Here is a 17,852-nt window from a genome sequence, read left to right on the forward strand (position 1 = left end):
ATGATTTAACATTCTCGAGCCAATAACTTGTATTATCTATTAGGATATGATTTTACATAATGTATGTATTAAAATAATGTACATCATTTCATTTGTATGCCTACGCGCACATATTTACGTCTATTGCATAAGTACGTCATGACGTAGGGCTAAATGAATCAATGAACCGGTATCGGACTGTTCCGATTCGCATTTTTTTTTTTTACTCTTGAATAAAGTGTACAGATTTAATATAGTATGCACCAATACAGAACAGGCATATCTAGAGAGTCCTCAGAGTAAACGACCCCTACCCTACTACCCTTTAGCGTCTCGTAACGTATTTAATATGAGCTAAGTAGGCTAGCCTTCGCGGATATGTGGACCGCTTTGATAAAGTTGTGAGGACCAGCACTGCGCATGTCTGTGACTGAGGAAACTACAGCAACCTTTACCCGGTGAATTGTCCTGTCGAAAGCCCCAGAAAGTGTACAATTTTGCGACTTCATCGAACTTATTCAAAATCACATGCTGAAAAAAGAGCTGTTTTCACTTTCATTATCAGCTGACAATGAAAGCTGTTATTTTAGCTGCAGGTTATGGAACTAGACTTCAAAGGGATATCGAGAATGACACGACTGGGAATTTCAAGCATCTGGGCGGCATTGCCAAGCCGCTGCTTCCCGTCGGTCCCTGTGCCCTTATCTCGCACTGGGTTCAGGCACTGACCAAGACAGGATGTGTGGACACAGTTTATGTGGTTGTGAGTCCATAATAACTGCTTAGTTTTAAAAAATATGACCATATTGAGCTTTGAAAGTAATAGTGTTTGACCTAAATAACAAATTGTATCATCTATTGCACAGACAAATGATCTTTACTTTGAAGCATTCCAGCAGTGGGCTCAAGAATTCCCCAATGTTAAAATCATAAACGATGGTACTAGAAGAAATGAGGTGAGCATACTGGAATGGAGTAATTTATGGATGTTAAATGTTGTTGTTGTTGTTGTTTTTTAACTCCCTTTCATTTGTCTCTGCAGGACAGACTTGGTGCTGTTGCCTGTCTTCAGTTGACAGTCAAGTTGTGTGCTGTGGATGACCACTTACTAGTTATCGGAGGGTATGACCAGCTTCAGATTGAATGAGGCACTGTCTTTCAGGCAGTGTTTGAGATGGCTTTGAAAGAGAAAAAAATAATATATTTTTCATTTTGCAGCGATACTTTATTCAAAGAGGATTTCAGCCTGAGGAAATTCACAGAGAGGTTCTTTGAAGTGCAAAATAAAGACAAAGAGAGCAATTTAGTGCTGTCATACCAATGCAGAGATGAGGGTGAGCGTAAAAACAAAACAATGACCCAGTTTCACAGACAGGGCTTAAATAAAGCCAGGATTAGGCCTTAGTTTAATTAGGATATTTAAGTAGCTTTTATAAACATGCCTTAGAAAAAAACATTATTGGTGTGCATCTTGAGACAAAACAATGGCACTGACATTTTAAGATATGTTAGTGCAGGTTGCTTTCAATTAAAACAACTCAAACATGCATTTTAGTCTGGTACTAGGCTTAAGCCTTGTCTGTGAAACCAGGGGATGGTTTTAACTTTGATAAACATATGGTCACTGGTTTTTAAATCCATTATTATATCATTTCCACCTTCAGAAACATCCAAATATGGGATTCTGGAGTTGGATGAGGACCTTAAAGTACAGCGTATGAAAGAAAAACCTCTCTTAAGTGAAACAAGTTCACGTAATGCAGTATGTTTTCATTTGCATTGGAGGACATTTCAGTACTGTTTATCTTTATTTTTTACAAGCGATGTCTTAATGTGTTTTCCTCGTTTTGCAGTGTCCTTGTTTTTACTTGTTGTCAAGAACCACCCTTCCTCTATTGGACATGTTTCTTAATGAGAAGAAGGTACAGTTGATCTATATTTATTAAATTATTCTATAGTGTGTGTTTTTATTTTTATTTTATTTAACTCTTCTCCATACAGAATGCACCTATTGAAGAGCGGGACGCACCAGGGACCTTTCTGTCATGGCTCATATTAAGGTCACTTAAAGGCAGACTAGACAATAATAAGGCATTGTTTTTGCTTGCATTAATCATGCTTGGTTTAATTTTAGGAGGCCTGTGTACGTGCACAGGATATCTGGTCGATTTGATGTGGGGAACCTTCCATCATACATAGAATGTGACAAATACTTCAAGGACCAACTTCACAATCCAACTGTTTATTTAATGTAGTTCAAACATGTAATGACAATCAAACATGAAAACTACATTCAGAATAAAACTGTATCAGTACCATTTTTGAGTGAATTATTGTCACAATCTTAAATTAGAAGGGACAATAGTCAGAGTATTAAATCAGGTGGCGACCAGCCGTTTGCACTTATCTGAGGCCTTTTCATGGCTATTCTCTAACTTGGCAATTCTAGAGCCAAACTGCATGGCTCTCTTAGGTAAGAGAGCAGAGAGTCCCAATCCTAACTCGACAGCTGCTAGCCTCAATAACAGCTTTTCTCCAACTCCTCTGGGTAAAGACAAGTCAGCCTTCTCTGACACCGGTAGTCCATTAAGGAAACTGACTACATCTTCGTCCAAGTATGGAAATCTGAGTTAAAAGAAATATACAGTATGTATTATGTGCAATACTATAGAATTTCTTTAATCTTAGATATTTCTTGAGCTGCAAAGTGTCACTCTTGCCTGGCCTCTTTTCCATGGTCCCCAATGATTCGGTCATCCCTTCCCAGATTTCTCGAGGATATTCGTCCCAGCTCCATAGCCAGCTCTTTGACGAGTCCTTCCAGTCCAGAGCTCTTATACCGCACTCTGTGTCTGGAGTATCCCGCCAGCTGTTCATCTGCTCCGATGCCAGTCAAAATCACCTTTAAAAAGAGTAAAATCAAATTTCATGCAGCGTGATTTTAAGTCTTTACAATGACATCAATTTTCATATAGACATGATTCAAGTGCAAACAGAAAAACAAAGTAACCTTTGCTTCTGAAATATAAAGCTCTTCTTCAACACCCTCATTTATGATGCCAGTTCCTCTGGCAGCAAACCAGACGGCACATCCAAGGCTATCATCCAGAACAGTGTCCAAAGGGTGGACCAAATGACGGATGCGTTTGTGTCGCATTTCTTGAAGCTCCTCTTGAGTTACGTTAATTTCGATAAAGTTCCACTGGCGGTTTGGACTGAGATTTTTTAGTTCTTGCACACCAGCTCTTCCAGTTATTCTGTCTGGCACATCAAAGCAGTTAAAGCTCTGCTGATCCGATTGAGTTTTATCAACATCACAGTCTTTCTTCTTATTTTTCCCTTTCTTCAAAGACTTAGGAGGCACTTTTGCCTCTTGGATTTTGAAAGCAACATTGAGTAGGTCAATGGGTTTGTCTGCAGGAATATGCCTATCAGCAAGGGCAGCTAATATCATTGAATCAATTCCCCCAGAGAAAAGAATGGCAATACCAGCTTTTGTATAATTTAAGGGGACCGCCAATTCATCTTGAGCAGGTAGGTAACAAACTCTCTTGCGGACAGCCTCGCTTAGAACATCAATGAGTGTGCTAACCATCGCTTTCTTTTGAGTGTTTGTTAGTAATTCTTTCAGACTTGCAACAGAGGTTTGAGAGGCATTCTGATCTTGTTCAGTTGTAAGTGATGAAATTGATGTATTCATTGGACAAACAGGGCAGGTCAGGTAAAGTCCAGAACTATTTGTGTTTACAGAGACAGACCTGGGTAGACTTTCGCATTTCAATTCCGAGATTTCATTTGGCTCATTGCCATTGTGGAAAACCCATGGATAAAGATCAAAAACGAATGTCCCTAGGGATGAAGAGTCCGTTAGGTCAAACCTGTAAACTCCACTAGGTGGTACTTCCTGCCACTGAGATTGAATTTTATCTGCTGACTGGGAAGCAACAGATGTGAGTGTGAAAGATGCTCTTTCAGGATCAAATTTCCAAAGCAGACTTCTTCTTCCAAAAAAGTCCCTCCCAAACCAGATACAGTGCTCTGCTTTTTGGTAATAGATACAGGCCCAGGGTCCTTTGAGTTGTGACAGTAAAAATATCACATCTGAGGCACTCTGCGCCATTGACAGGTGATGGAGAACAACTTTGGTGTCATTATCTTCCTGCTCTACTCTCAGACCACCAAATACCTCCCCATTCCAGAGAAGCATGTTCCCGTTGTCATCTTGAAGAGGCTGAGGTGTCAGGCAACCCCTCATATGAAGCACATGTGCAGAGAAAAGGAGACTGCAGTCTGAGATTGTTACTGTAATGTCCCGGCTACAGTTGGGCCCTCTGTATTTGAGATTTTCATGCACACACTCCTCTAGTGGATCATGCGGTGTGGTCAAACTGACCACACAGCAGATCCCACACATGATCCCACGGAACTAAATATCTTGATATTCTTTCCTCATGTTATCAAGATCCTCTGTAAAAGGCAAGATGACAGTATTAGAAAGAACTCACAACAGTTGGCATTTATGATTTTATTAATTATTTATGATGAAACTTACTTTTACATGAGCTAAGACTCTCTCCTTTGTCTGCCAGGAAGAATATATTGCTGTTGGGTTGCTGTATGTACACTCTCTATAAGAATAAGGTTAGGATTACCAGAACATAATGATATTCTGGCAAAATCAAAAGATATGGGTAATCCTGAATCCTCTTCATTTAAATGTATGACATGATAAGACCACTGACTTTAAGGTAAATGTTGATATTGTTTACATGTTAGTTCATGCAAGATAAAAGCAGTCTTTTGAAGGAGATGGAAATGTAATATTTGATCCCAAATGTGTTGGAAAATAGCAATAGATTGTGTGTATATAAATATATATTACAAGTATATATATATAGAGAGAGAGAGAGTATATACAACAAATAAAGAGTATGTATATATATATATTCACTAATATACACCTTTTGTTAACTTTTTCAATAGGAAAATTGAAATCGCTAAGCATTACGGACCAGAGACGAAAAGTGGGAAAAAATTAAATATTAACCATATAAGTTACAGTTAAAAGCATATTTTTAAGCATATATGAACTTCTATAGGATGTGGAGATGAGTACTCTGCAGTTTGACTTGTCATCTATAATTGAGTGACAGCATCTGCTACTCAAATGTAGCATGACCAAGCCTAGATGATATGGGACAACATACATACATAAAGTTACATACATACCCTGTTTTTCTTCAAATTGCTCAACTCGTCGACTAAAATCTTTTGCTCTTTTATCTGTAAATAAATCGTTTGGTTTATTGGAAAAAAAGGTTTGTAAACAGTGATTAAAAACATAATTTACTTTATAACTGACAAATAACGTAAATGTATGATTACGTAGCTAACGTTATATAGGCTTTGCAAAATATTTTAATAGGAAACCTTATTGTTTAGCTCCTCTTTTTGTGCAAGCTCTTCTTGAGTCCCAGGTTCCGTTCGCTGTATGTTCTTAGAAGACATTTTATATTAAAAGTCAAAACGCTTCGTCTGATTTAAGGAAACATTTCCACATGCAAGTAGCTCGTTCGTCGAACACGAATGACGTATGCGGGGGTACAGACAACGGCGCTTTAAAAGTGCGTCACGTAAGTGTTTACGAAATCATAACCCCCACAATAATACCATTATGTTAAATTTAACTGTTTAAAGATAATGAAAATAATGGTTTGACGGTAGCTGCAAAAGGGTAGAGCATTTGAACAAAGAAATGCGGATTAATGAGGATGATATATGAGTAAGCAGGTAGTTTTTCATTAACTTACCGAGAATGTGTCGAGATAGAATGTAACGTTAACCATGTGTTTTTTTGGCGAATTATCATTTGTATAACCATAGTATTACTACAAATATCATGGTTAATCCATGGTTAGTGTTGCAAAATCATGGTTAATTTGTGGTTACCATGGTTTAAACTGCAATAAGGAAGGTTTCTTCTTCTTCTTCTTCTTATTTTTTTTTTGTTAAATAATGGCTTGTTTTCGAAAGGATAAGTTTTCAAGAATAACAGCTCAGATTGGTCCAATACCTCCAAACCCTGGATTTTACAATATATTTCAAAATCTAAGGCAGTGACCCACTATCAGAGCAACCAAAGCAGCTGATACCTGTCTCAAACTGATATGATCTGATACTGAAACATATCCTACCACACTTGAAGGAGAACAAAAAAGTATCATGATACCATAACTCTTGGTGTACATAACATCATATTATTAAAAATATTTTTGTTGCCATGATGTAGCTGAAGAGCTTTGCTCAAGACATGTCAAAGCACATTGATTGCATTTTAAAGTCAAAGCTGACCGGCTTTTACTGTCTTACTTTAAAAACAATGGAGCCTCTTGATTTTTTTCTCCCTCAAAACTAAAGAGTTCAACAGCCAAAATCCTAAATCCTGATCTATGAGGTCATTGCTTGTGATGACAAAAGGTTTTTTAACACATCCCTAATTGACCATAAGTCAATTTTATGCATCCAAATAGATTTGTAATATTTCACACCCAGGGCAATGATCCACTATTAAGAGTTTTTCATCACCAGAACTGATATTATATGATTCTATTCTATCTGATATCCTGCTGTACCATACAGGTAAAGAAAATGAACATTATATCATAACTCTTATGCAACCTCCAATTATCCAAAAAATGCTGTTGTCCTGTAACGAGAGCTTTGCTCTAAACATGTAAAAGCACATTGTTTGCATTTTAACCTTGACGGGGAAAAAAGTTTAGTCAAAGCTGACCGGCTTTTACTGTCTTACTGTAAAAATGTGTTGAATCCAGGTAGTATTTAGGGTACAATGGAGCCTTTTGATTTTTAAATAGCCAACAGCCACAATCCTAAATGCAGAATCCTGATTCATGAAGTCATCGCTTATGATGACAAAAGGTTTTGTAATACTTTTAAAATGCACCTCCCTGAAATGATCACGTGTATTGAGACAAAAGACTTTGTAATGTAACCAGATTTCTGAAATGTAATCCAGGGACATTTCCTAGTTTAGTGGTTAAAATGTCACTGAAATCTCACTTGTTTATTATCTATGAATCAAAAAATGGGTGCAATATATTTTTGGATGTTTTTCTTTTTTAATTGCTGTGGGTTTCTTATACTATTATAATTAATAACTATATTATGCTTTTGCAGGTCAAACTGACCCCAATTGGTTTTAATTCGTCAAAAATCACACTAAAAATAATAAATAGTAACCATTGCAAACAGATCAAAACAAAATTATAACAAAATTATGACTTTACAAAAACAGATTTGCAAAAATAAATATGAGATAACTGTATTTAACAAATATTTTGACATTTTCTAAATGTATTTTCACAAACTGTGAATATGCTGAATAATTACAACCTTTTTTTTTTTTAGATGTTATTTTATGTTTATGGAAGTAGATCTTTACTATCCCTAACTGGGCTTGTTATTTTGCATTTAGGCTCATTTTGAGAACAAATCATGTGCTTTCTGCAAGAGTAATTGCTGAAAGTATAATTTTTTACTTTATTAATTTTTTATTAATATTGAGGTGTACTTTCACCCAAGTGGCATAGCTATGTTGCAGTGTATTAATGTGCTGTAAAGCGGGGACATTTCCGGGGACAACTCCAGTTGGAGTCAGGCCACCAAAAACCGGGAAACTGTCCCCAGAAAGTGGTTTATCTGGTCACCCTAAAAAGACCCCTATAACTGCCTCTAGCTATGCTTTTTAATCAAACCAAGCTTCTTTTATCATTCATCATTGCCCATCAGTGAAATATTTCTTTCTTTTTTTTTGTTGGGCTGGCAGACATAAACTTTATTTTAAGGTTTGAGTCACCGCAAGTGCACACTATACATGCACTTTATTATTCAGATGAATAATGCATAATAATGAATAATAAGCAAGCAAGCACCTGGAAGTCATTTTAATCTGTTGTCTGTTGCTCTAAACATAGGATCTATTGGTTTTTGTAATCATTCCTATTTTTAATACCAGTTAGATCCCACTCTCCTGTTTCGTAAACTTCTAACCTCATTCATGACACAGAAAGCCTGCATTTACTGAATTACAGTGTTTGTGTTTGTGTTTGTGGTCCTGTTGATTGTGCATTAGCCCCTGTGCTGTATAGTTCTGTTGAAATGTGTGGTCACCCTTAAAAGGCTTAAGTGTTAAATCACGTGAACAGTGTTTACTTGTGTGTTTCCACCTCTAATATCACAAACACACTAGTTTGTTTGGGTTCAGTCTTGGTCATGGCAGCAATCCTATATTGATTCTAGACACCTGTGTAAAGTTTGGATCCTTATCAGTCCAAGAATTGCCAATGTCCAGGGTTAGTAAATGGACAGTTGCTCAGCTGATTTGTCAGGTCAAAGAAAACCATGTTTAGTTGTAATTTGCTCAACTTAATCTAGATATAGACTACACATATCTGTGGGGAGGAGGTTCTTACCATAAAAACCATGAATAGAGTCCGAATATTGTTGTGGTGTGTTAAAAAATGTGTAGTTTGATAAGAGGGAAAGTCACCAGTGTCGGATTCTTTCATTCTATAGGTGTAAAGGATATGAGCCAGCAAGTAAAGCACATGGTCTTATGAGACCAACAGAGTGATGGAGCACAAAACCAAGTCTCTGATTTCCATGTCTCAGATTTCTGTGGATGGTTCCGTGTGCAACATGACTCAGCTTTTGAGCCTTCTGTGAATGGGATGGGTTTCTAATCGTCAGACTTTTTAATCAGGCCCACAACCAGTGTTAGGTGTTGCTTTGTCATGCATAGGCTACTGCCAAAGACTGCAGCAAACAAATATGAAAACCACTAACAAAAAGGTATAACAACACAATCCTCTCTGTTTGTTTTGTGATTAGACATATCATTGCATCACGTTATTATTTAAAAACAATCAAACCGAGCAAAGCATTACTTCACTTTTTATGCATTATCATGTCAAAAAAATAAAAAAATTCACAAGATAAGAAAAACATGCTATTACTTTTGCCATGAGCTTCTGCGTCAGAAAGAAAGCATCTATATTTCCATGAAGAACCTTTAACATCCATAGTACCTTTCCATTGCACAAAAGGTTCTTTATAGTGAAAAGGGGTTATTTAGATTAAAATGTTCTTCACACTAAGTAATTACATGTTTTTTAAGAACTGTTCACTCAAAAGGTTCTTTGGGAAACCAAAAATGGTATAGCCATTTTAGCAAAAAGTATATAGACAATTTTAATTGAAGCATGTCCACTGAGACTAGAAATTACTTTATAAATTATAAAAGACTCTAGTTCCTCCCATGGTTAGGCAATAATTGGGTTGGAGAAGTGAGTATGCAATAACTTTCCTTTAAACGAAAGCAGAAAACAAAACATGTAGATTTCCATGTAACATTTCACATTATGTTTGTTTCTGTGCTGAAGCTGCTGTGTGTTAGTACTGACCTGAATAGAATAAATCTGGATACTATTGGGAAGAGGCATACACTGCCAAACTGTTGGGAAATAGCTGTCAGTGATCCAAAGTGCAACCAAGAACAGTGAGAAAGAAAAATCTTCCGGTACTGATTGTGGAAAATAAATCTATCTAGATTGATATTCGGTATATAAGACAAAGTGGACACTGATTGTATGGAAACCCTACTAATTGGCAGTAGTTTCTGGATTTCCATAAATCAGTAATGTTCATCAAGGCTTGTGTTGTAGAATTACCCATTTGACCGAGTTTTACAGTACCATGCACCCTTTAAGTCCTCAAATTCAACAGGTCACCCATCAAACTGTCATGGTGACATAGCCTAAAGAGATTGTTGATACTGATATGGGTTTTTTAATGGCCAATACCAGTTTAATGGACATTGGAGAAACCTTGCTGTGGTAAATGCTTTACTGATTTGTTTGGCAGTAGGATGCTGTGTACAAAAAAGTTTAGACCTTAATGGTTCACTCAAAAATGAAAATTCTGTTGTGATTTCCTCACCCTTATGTTTTCCCAAACCTGTATGAGTTTCTTTCTTCTGTTGAACACAAAAGCAGATCTTTTTTGAAGAATATTAGTAACCAAACAGTTGATGGTAGCCATTGACTTCCATTGTATCTTTTTCCAAATATGAAAATGCTGGTGACCGATATTCTTCAAAATATCTTCTTGAGGGTGAGTAAATGATGACAGAATTTATATTTTGGGGTGAACTATCTCTTTAAACACTTGACTGCAAGTATCTTGCCTAAATTAAGAATTTCCACCATTAATGCCCATTAAAAACATTTTGTGACAACATGCCCTAATGCCATCGTTATATTGTTGACCCTTGCCAGTTTGTCCACTTCATATTTCAAATATGAGAATATTGAATTTTAACTTTGGAGGAAAGAATTCAAAAACATTTTAATTGATAAGGGGTTTAAACTGTTCGTAATCATGTAGTCACATATGGAGAAACAAACCCCTACAATAACATTTTTAGACCTGTTATTACCGCAACGAGGCTATTTTAAAATAGCTATTTATTTTGCAGATTCATCTAGTGAATCAAAATCATGACATTGATCTGTTCAGACGAGCTTGTGTTATTAAATATGTTGCTGTGTCACGGAAACTGATTCTGTTTTTGTTGAGCTTAAAGGGGCGGAGTGTATTTTCGCAGTATATATCAGCAGTGAGTCTGTCAGACGGGTCGTGTCTGTGGGATAAACACGGAGCTCGGCTGCATCCGTGAGCGCGGGTCTGGCCCTTTCGGGTGTTATATGTTTTTGCAAATTTAGTTGTTCTAGAAAGGTTATTTCTCTCCAACTTCAGCTACAGTGTTGGCTAAGTTCGGAGAGGAGAGAAGGGAAATATTCGTGTTTTGCGCAGGAAATATTTGCATCGAGGAGTTACTTTGCCCGTTCAACCCGAACCCTTACAAAAGAATCTAACGTTAACGCTTGACAAAACCGAACAAATACAATCGATATATAACACGCAATGGACAGCGCTGCATCTAAGAAACCTTGCTGTGGTAAGTGTTTAACGTTACTGATTTGTTTGGCAGTAGGAATCTGTGATAAATGAAATGCGTTAATATTAATAAATAACCTTGCACTTGAATTATTCTCATCGCACTTTCTACATTTTCTCTGTCTCTTCAGAAAGAGTTCGCGAATTCTTCACGTCTGCAAAATTCCTCATTTACCTCGGACATTCTCTGTCAACATGGGTGAGAGATTTGTTGCATTAGGGTCTTTGTTTGACTGCTCTCGTTCTTCTTTTAATGTGTCAGTCACAACAACAACAAAAATAGTTTTTATTATAAACATTTGTATTACATTTTATTGATTAGTTATGCATATTTTAGATTACTGAAGTCTTAAAATTATCCAGAATTTCTTTATTTGTTTGTCTTAAGTTCAGGGAAATTCAGCTTTACCTTTTTTCATAAAAACTTAATTTGTTATTTTAATGTTTATTTGAACTTTAAACAAAAAAAAAATTGGTTTTTATATTACTAAGAGATAATATCTACCATGACAGCAGAGTGACAGTTTGAAGATCATTAATTCTACTCCAAAACACACGTCTAATATATTCATTATTTTATTATCTTATAGCCTATACATGTGTTGATCCATATCAGCTAACATAAGCTGCAAAATACTAATGACAGTGACAACTAATTCTTTTGCATGAATCCCAGTGTACTAGTCTTATTTCAATCACAAAATTGCATTGACTGATGATCATTGTGTCATTATGTTACAGGGGGATCGGATGTGGAATTTTGCTGTGGCTGTGTTTTTGGTGGAGCTGTATGGCAATAGTTTACTCTTGACAGCCGTGTATGGACTGGTGGTTGCGGGGTCCGTCCTCTTACTGGGCGCTATTATTGGTGACTGGGTGGACAAAAACCCCAGACTGAAAGGTAAACATGGCAAAGCCCAAACCACAGAGCATGCAGGATTATTGTGAAACACGACACATTAATTACTCATTAATTATGCCCGTTATTCCAACATTTTTACTGAATGCAACTGAGTCTGGATTTCTTTCTTAATTTCAGTGGCGCAGACATCTTTGGTTGTCCAGAACAGTGCTGTCATTCTCTGCGGTATCCTTCTGATGGCCGTTTTCCAGTATAAAGAACAACTTTCTACCATGTATGACGGATGGTTGCTGGTGAGTTTGATTCCTAGCAAAACTCTCACACTATTTATTTATTTATCAGTATTCGCTGAATAAATAGTTCTTCGAAAGCCCACAGAACTAACCCATATTTATGCACAATAAAGAAAGTCATCATTTCCAAGAGCAGAACATTTTTGCTGCAGTTCTTTGGCCTCCAGTTTTGTTTTTACTCCATTTTTATGCATATTGTTTCACTCTGACTTGCTGTTTAGAAAAAAAGTTTATTTTTCATAGTTGGCAAAAATTATAAGAGGATATTCAGATTAATTTCAAGCTCCTTATCAATTTCTAACCTATATAGAAGATAATGTTGTCTAAAAAGAGGAAAAGCTCCCCTCTTTATTTTGCATGGCCTCAATTTAAGTGAAACACGACACCTTGGTAACAAAACGATGACATGCTGTCAGCAGAATCCAGGGATGTCACATGAGTAGAAAGCATGTTGCTTGCTCAATATTAGTCCTTTGAGTCTGTTAAAAGACTGGAAAGCTTAACATATACAATAACAAACAAAACCTGCTGTTTGTCCCGGTGTCACTGAGGTCGAGAACCCATATAGCAGACAAAATGTGGCTTGTTCAATGAACCGTTTTTTTGTTCTGGATTGTTCCTGAAAATTGAGTTTAAGCTTTTTGTGGCAGTGTACTGAAACAATTAACAATTTATTGGACACAGTGACATGTTTTTTTGTCATTGCAGACATCATGCTACATTATGGTCATCAGCATTGCTAACATCGCTAACCTAGCCAGCACAGCTATGTCTATCACCATCCAGAGGGACTGGGTTGTGGTTGTAGCTGGAGATGATCGGAGCAATCTGGCAGGTCAGGACTTTTAATGTTTCACCTTCTTCATCTTTATTACAGTGGCCCCAAAAAGTATTTGGACACTTTTAGACACTAAGCCAAGCTAAAAAATATATGAATTTCATATATTTCACAGTAAACGCAGTTGTAGTTCATCACATTAACTAAGGACTTGTTCCACTAAGTTTAACAATAAAATTATTTTTAATTTTGTAAATTATTTAGCATTTGTATTTTTTTTTTTTTTTTTAACGGAATGTGGCTTACGTGTCCAAATACTTTTTTTCCGACCACTATACTGTCTATAATAATCATATCACTTAGTCGAGGAAACTCATAAAATGCATTACAGCTCTTTCTCCATCAATCGTCTTATCTTCATAGAGTGCTTGCATCAGCTGTCACTGCATATGACTCTCATTATAAACCCATCAATGAACCCAGTAACCTCCCAGAAATCCATGAAAGCATAGCTAACACATAGCTTTCTCATTACTGTGGAAAAAACTAAATAAACATTAAAAATATGTATATAATATATGCTTTCAATGTATATAATAATTAAGCAGCACAACAGTTTTCAGAATATAGAAAATATATCTCAGATTTTAACAGTTATTCTCTCTTTTGTTTTCTGTATTTCTATTTTGTCAGATATGAACGCAACTGTAAGAATAATTGACCAGTTAACCAACATTCTGGCTCCAATGCTTGTGGGCCAGATCATGTCATTCGGTTCCCATTTCATCGGCTGTGGTTTTATCTCGGGCTGGAACCTGTTCTCCATGTGCTTGGAGTACTTCTTGCTTTGGAAAGTTTATCAGAAGACTCCAGCGCTTGCCTTAAAATCAGGACAGAAGAACACTGATGACACTGACACTGAGCTGAAGCATCTCAACAAACAAAAAGGTTTGTTGTACCACCCAAACTCCTCTTGCCACTTTTCACTAATACAGTACATAGAGTCCCAATACTTTTTCTTTTTTTAAGCATTACAAACAAAACTTTGTGTAGAACCCTGTTACCTATGGATTTTACCCATTACAAAAATGTACCATTCCTTAAAATTGTGACACCCAGGAAGTAAACAATTCATTTGATCAATAAGTTACTCAAACTATAGAGTTAACTGCACTTGTTTTTTTTACTAACTATAAACCTGCATATAAGGCAAATTATGAAACTTTTTATGAAACATCTTCACTTTGTTTTTTCTTCTTTTTTGAAGATTAAGCAACTTTTCACTGATCATTTGCTTTTTATTTTAAAGTTTCAAATCCTATTTTGTACCTTATTTGTTGAAAGTGCCTTTCATTGTGCATTTTCTAAATGTTGACGCAAAGAGTGACATCCAGTTATATCTATAGCTCTTTACTTAACTTTACTTTTGTGGTTTTCCTATTCACTGTTACAGAGATTGGAAATAGTGAAAGTCCAGTTGAAGGCTCCCAGCTGATGAATGAAACCGCTGAGGTGAAGAAGAAAACCAGTTGCTGCTACCAAATGACAGAGCCCATCCGTACCTTTAAGGATGGCTGGGTAGCCTACTACAATCAGTCCATCTTCTTTGCCGGCATGTCTCTGGCTTTCCTCTACATGACCGTTCTGGGCTTTGACTGCATCACCACTGGCTACGCATACACTCAGGGCCTGAACGGCTCTGTGCTCAGTCTCCTCATGGGAGCCTCGGCTATATCTGGAATCTGTGGAACGGTGGGCTTCACCTGGATCAGAAAGAAGTGCGGCCTGATCAGAACCGGCTTCATCGCTGGAGTCATCCAACTATCTTGCCTCATGCTCTGCGTGGCATCCGTCTTTGCTCCTGGCAGCCCTTTCGATCTCAGCGTCTCGCCCTTCGAAGAGGTCTTAAAACATCTGTTTGGAGACAGCGGCTCGCTGCGTGAGAGTCCTACTTTTGTTCCTACAATTGAACCACAGATTCAGACAAATGCCACTGTTTTTGAGGAAGCCCCCCAAGTGGAGTCCTACATGTCTGTCAGTCTTCTCTTCGCCGGAGTCATTGCTGCTAGAATTGGTAAGTAAATGAGCAACCAACAGGAAACAATAGAAATAGTTGTATTTAGTCCTTAATTTCCGTTATCTTCTAGAAGAAGAAAGTGATATCCATATCTTTTTATCACCTGAAAGTTGTAAAGCCAACCTTTGAGACCAAATAACAACAAGTCATGTTTGTGATAATTGTGTGCTGGCGCTCTTTTAATGTCACAATATGTTTGAATTGTTTCTCTTAAATTGCTTTCAGGTCTTTGGTCCTTTGACTTGACCGTGACCCAACTGATCCAAGAGAATGTGATTGAGTCTGAGAGAGGAGTCATCAATGGTGTCCAGAACTCTATGAACTATCTACTTGATCTCCTGCACTTCATCATGGTCATCCTTGCACCAAATACAGAGGCCTTCGGCCTTCTCGTGATCATCTCAGTTTCCTTCGTTGCAATGGGACATATGATGTATTTCAGGTTTGCCTATAAAACCCTCCGAAGTCGACTCTTCCTGTTCTGTTCGCCCGAGCAGAAGCCAGATCCCAATATTCCCTCACTTTCCAACTCTGTATAACTATTTAAAGAGACCGTAAGCCAATTTCTACTAGTTTTGCATGCTGTGTTCTTCGAGAACGTCGCCAGGAACCCATTCCATCTGTTTTACTAGCATGCATGCTTTTTGCAGTGCTCGTGCATGAGTAAAAATTCTTCTCCATTAGCTAAAATAACAAAGAGACAGAGCTCTCCTTAGTGTAGCTTAGAGATTTGCATGTCAAAAAAGCATACATTGCTTCCCTTGTTTTTTGTGTTCAAGGTGCTGTAAAAATGCCTGAGAAGTAGGGGAAAACACACAAATGGGAACTATGGTTCTAATGCGATTTACCATGCTTTAATAACTCCAAAGCAAAAATGGGCATATTTATTCTACTTTTACATATTTTATATATTGGTTTTTCGACTTTATGGTCGTAGTTAATCTTCAGACTAGGTATGTGAGTTTTGCAATGTGTTCTACTTAAGATAGAGTAGTTTTGTAATGTTTGCCCCTTAATGCTTTTTACAAGCCATGGTTAAAGTCTCTTTTATAGTTATTTGGAGTGTTCTAGTTATTCATTCAGTTATGCTTATATATTTATATACATGTAGTCAGTATTCTGTATCTCAGCTTCGGTGGTGCTATTATTACAACTCTTCTGGAAAGCAATGCAGACATATATATACAGTTTGTACATGTAACCAAAGTGGATTTTTTTTCACCATGTGGAAGTGAGGGAATTGCAGCCGTTTTCTTGTTAACATTCCGAATATTAGTGGTGTGAACATTTCTTGGAGATTTAGGCCCTGATACACTCGCCCCATTGCAACTGGTTTTTAGCACTAGATTTATTTTGTTCTGTTTGATTAGAAAGTGATTTTTAGCACATAATTCTTGTTTTTGCAAAGATTGTTACACAAGCACTTTACGTGATTACGCTTTGTCCGTTACGAAATGAATGCAACGAGACACTTCAGGTTTAAGGTATTTGCACACAATTGATTCCCTGCCACCAAAGTTCACAGTCATGCAGGAATTTAGAAATTTTCTCTTGCAGTTCTGCATCAAAACTGGAAGATTGTCATATTTGCTTCAAAAACAGCAACAGAAATGGGATTTTAGAACTAAAATCTCTAAAACACCCTCATGATTTTTACTGCCCTTTAAGTGATGCCACACCTCAGTTTTTCCTTTATGCAAGTCATATGCTAATCTAGATGTTCCATGGTACAAAGTAAACATTACAGACCTGCTTTTTTAGGCCTATGAGCCAACGCTTGCCACAAAAGCCACAATCACTCAGGCACTAACATCCTTTTGAAAACCACAGCTGGCTTGACATATAGTTGAGGTATTTTGTAAGTTGTGTAATGTTGAGGTTGGACACCAGCGGGGCTCCACCATATGCACAGAAAAGAGAAGGGATTGAGTCCAATGTGGACGGCTGGTTTGAGGTGCAGCTGGTCACAAATGCAGGTGCCTAGTGAAGTCAATGATTTTTGACTTCACTTGTTAAGTAAGCATTTTTAATGTTTCATGAGGCCCTTGTGAACATACTGTCGGTCTTTAAACTCTTACTTCATTGCGTCAGTGCATATTGTCTGTATTTCTACGAATGTGAAGCCTTATTTACATCTGTAAAATGTTTATATTCTTGTGTTGACTACTATTTTTTGAATTCAGTTTTGTCCTATGTAATGCCACACAGATCACCGTACCCTTGACAATTACAAAATGAAACACTTGCAATAAATTTTACTTTTAAAATCCAGTTGAATGCAATGTAAGAACAAACATACATTATTCTTTGTAGGAACATATTGATTCTGTTCCTGTTGTGTGGTATTCTTGCAATAATTGTGGTTCACACTCCAATGCAGGGGGAATATACAACTTAAGACTTGTACTGCATCTCACTTCAACTGAAATAAACAGATTTGAATCCAAAAGCAACATTTGAGTGGTTGAAATATGCAGGGGAGGAGAGGAGGGGGGAGGGGGGATTTTAAGACGTCGACTATGAACCCGCAGGAGCTGGAATACATGCAGCAGCAATTGTACAGGGTCACATTCCTCAGAAGGGTTTGCTGCTAATTTTCTCTAAAAGGCCCTTTCAGACTTTTTTTGGTTAATACACTGACTAAAAGCTGAGTTGAGCTTGGCTTGCATGAGAAGCACAGACAAAGAACGACCTGATTACTTGCCAGCAACAAACGCAACGCCCCCCATTCTGAGTGGGCAGCAAATCAGGCTGACCTGCCGGGTCTGGACCTAAAATTTGTATGCAACTGAGTAAACTTAGATGTTTCTCACTGCTGGTCCTAAA

At 37.2% G+C, this 17,852-nt stretch overlaps 4 protein-coding genes across 4 annotated transcripts; 2 read left to right on the forward strand and 2 right to left on the reverse strand.

The window, feature by feature from the left end:
• The first annotated feature begins 145 nt into the window (after window positions 1-145).
• On the forward strand, window positions 146-2,251 carry LOC311088527 (uncharacterized protein). The gene is made up of 8 exons (XM_084122714.1): window positions 146-742; window positions 846-935; window positions 1,022-1,101; window positions 1,198-1,313; window positions 1,644-1,741; window positions 1,833-1,901; window positions 1,981-2,039; window positions 2,114-2,251. Exons 1-8 carry the CDS (start codon window positions 551-553, stop codon window positions 2,232-2,234), a joined length of 825 nt encoding a protein of 274 aa, XP_083978840.1. The 5' UTR covers window positions 146-550; the 3' UTR covers window positions 2,235-2,251.
• On the reverse strand, window positions 2,193-4,393 carry asnsd1 (asparagine synthetase domain containing 1; the record flags this gene model as incomplete). Its single annotated transcript, XM_084122713.1, has 3 exons — window positions 2,193-2,604; window positions 2,700-2,881; window positions 2,990-4,393. The coding sequence occupies 3 exons, from the start codon at window positions 4,391-4,393 to the stop codon at window positions 2,358-2,360; spliced, it is 1,833 nt and encodes a 610-aa protein (XP_083978839.1). The 3' UTR covers window positions 2,193-2,357.
• Window positions 4,306-5,572, reverse strand: asdurf (ASNSD1 upstream open reading frame). Its single transcript, XM_084122715.1, has 4 exons — window positions 5,410-5,572; window positions 5,209-5,262; window positions 4,532-4,607; window positions 4,306-4,446 (listed from the first exon to the last, which is right to left on the reverse strand). The coding sequence occupies exons 1-4, from the start codon at window positions 5,485-5,487 to the stop codon at window positions 4,406-4,408; spliced, it is 249 nt and encodes an 82-aa protein (XP_083978841.1). The 5' UTR covers window positions 5,488-5,572; the 3' UTR covers window positions 4,306-4,405.
• Window positions 5,573-10,659: 5,087 nt separating this feature from the next.
• slc40a1 (solute carrier family 40 member 1) lies at window positions 10,660-17,475 on the forward strand. The gene is made up of 8 exons (XM_084121292.1): window positions 10,660-11,017; window positions 11,148-11,215; window positions 11,758-11,917; window positions 12,056-12,171; window positions 12,880-13,006; window positions 13,643-13,897; window positions 14,403-15,023; window positions 15,252-17,475. Exons 1-8 carry the CDS (start codon window positions 10,984-10,986, stop codon window positions 15,563-15,565), a joined length of 1,695 nt encoding a protein of 564 aa, XP_083977418.1. The 5' UTR covers window positions 10,660-10,983; the 3' UTR covers window positions 15,566-17,475.
• Window positions 17,476-17,852: the final 377 nt, after the last annotated feature.

This window comes from Abramis brama, assembly GCF_963993115.1.
Source record: "Abramis brama genome assembly, chromosome: 8".
In the NCBI taxonomy this organism is placed as follows: domain Eukaryota; kingdom Metazoa; phylum Chordata; class Actinopteri; order Cypriniformes; family Leuciscidae; genus Abramis; species Abramis brama.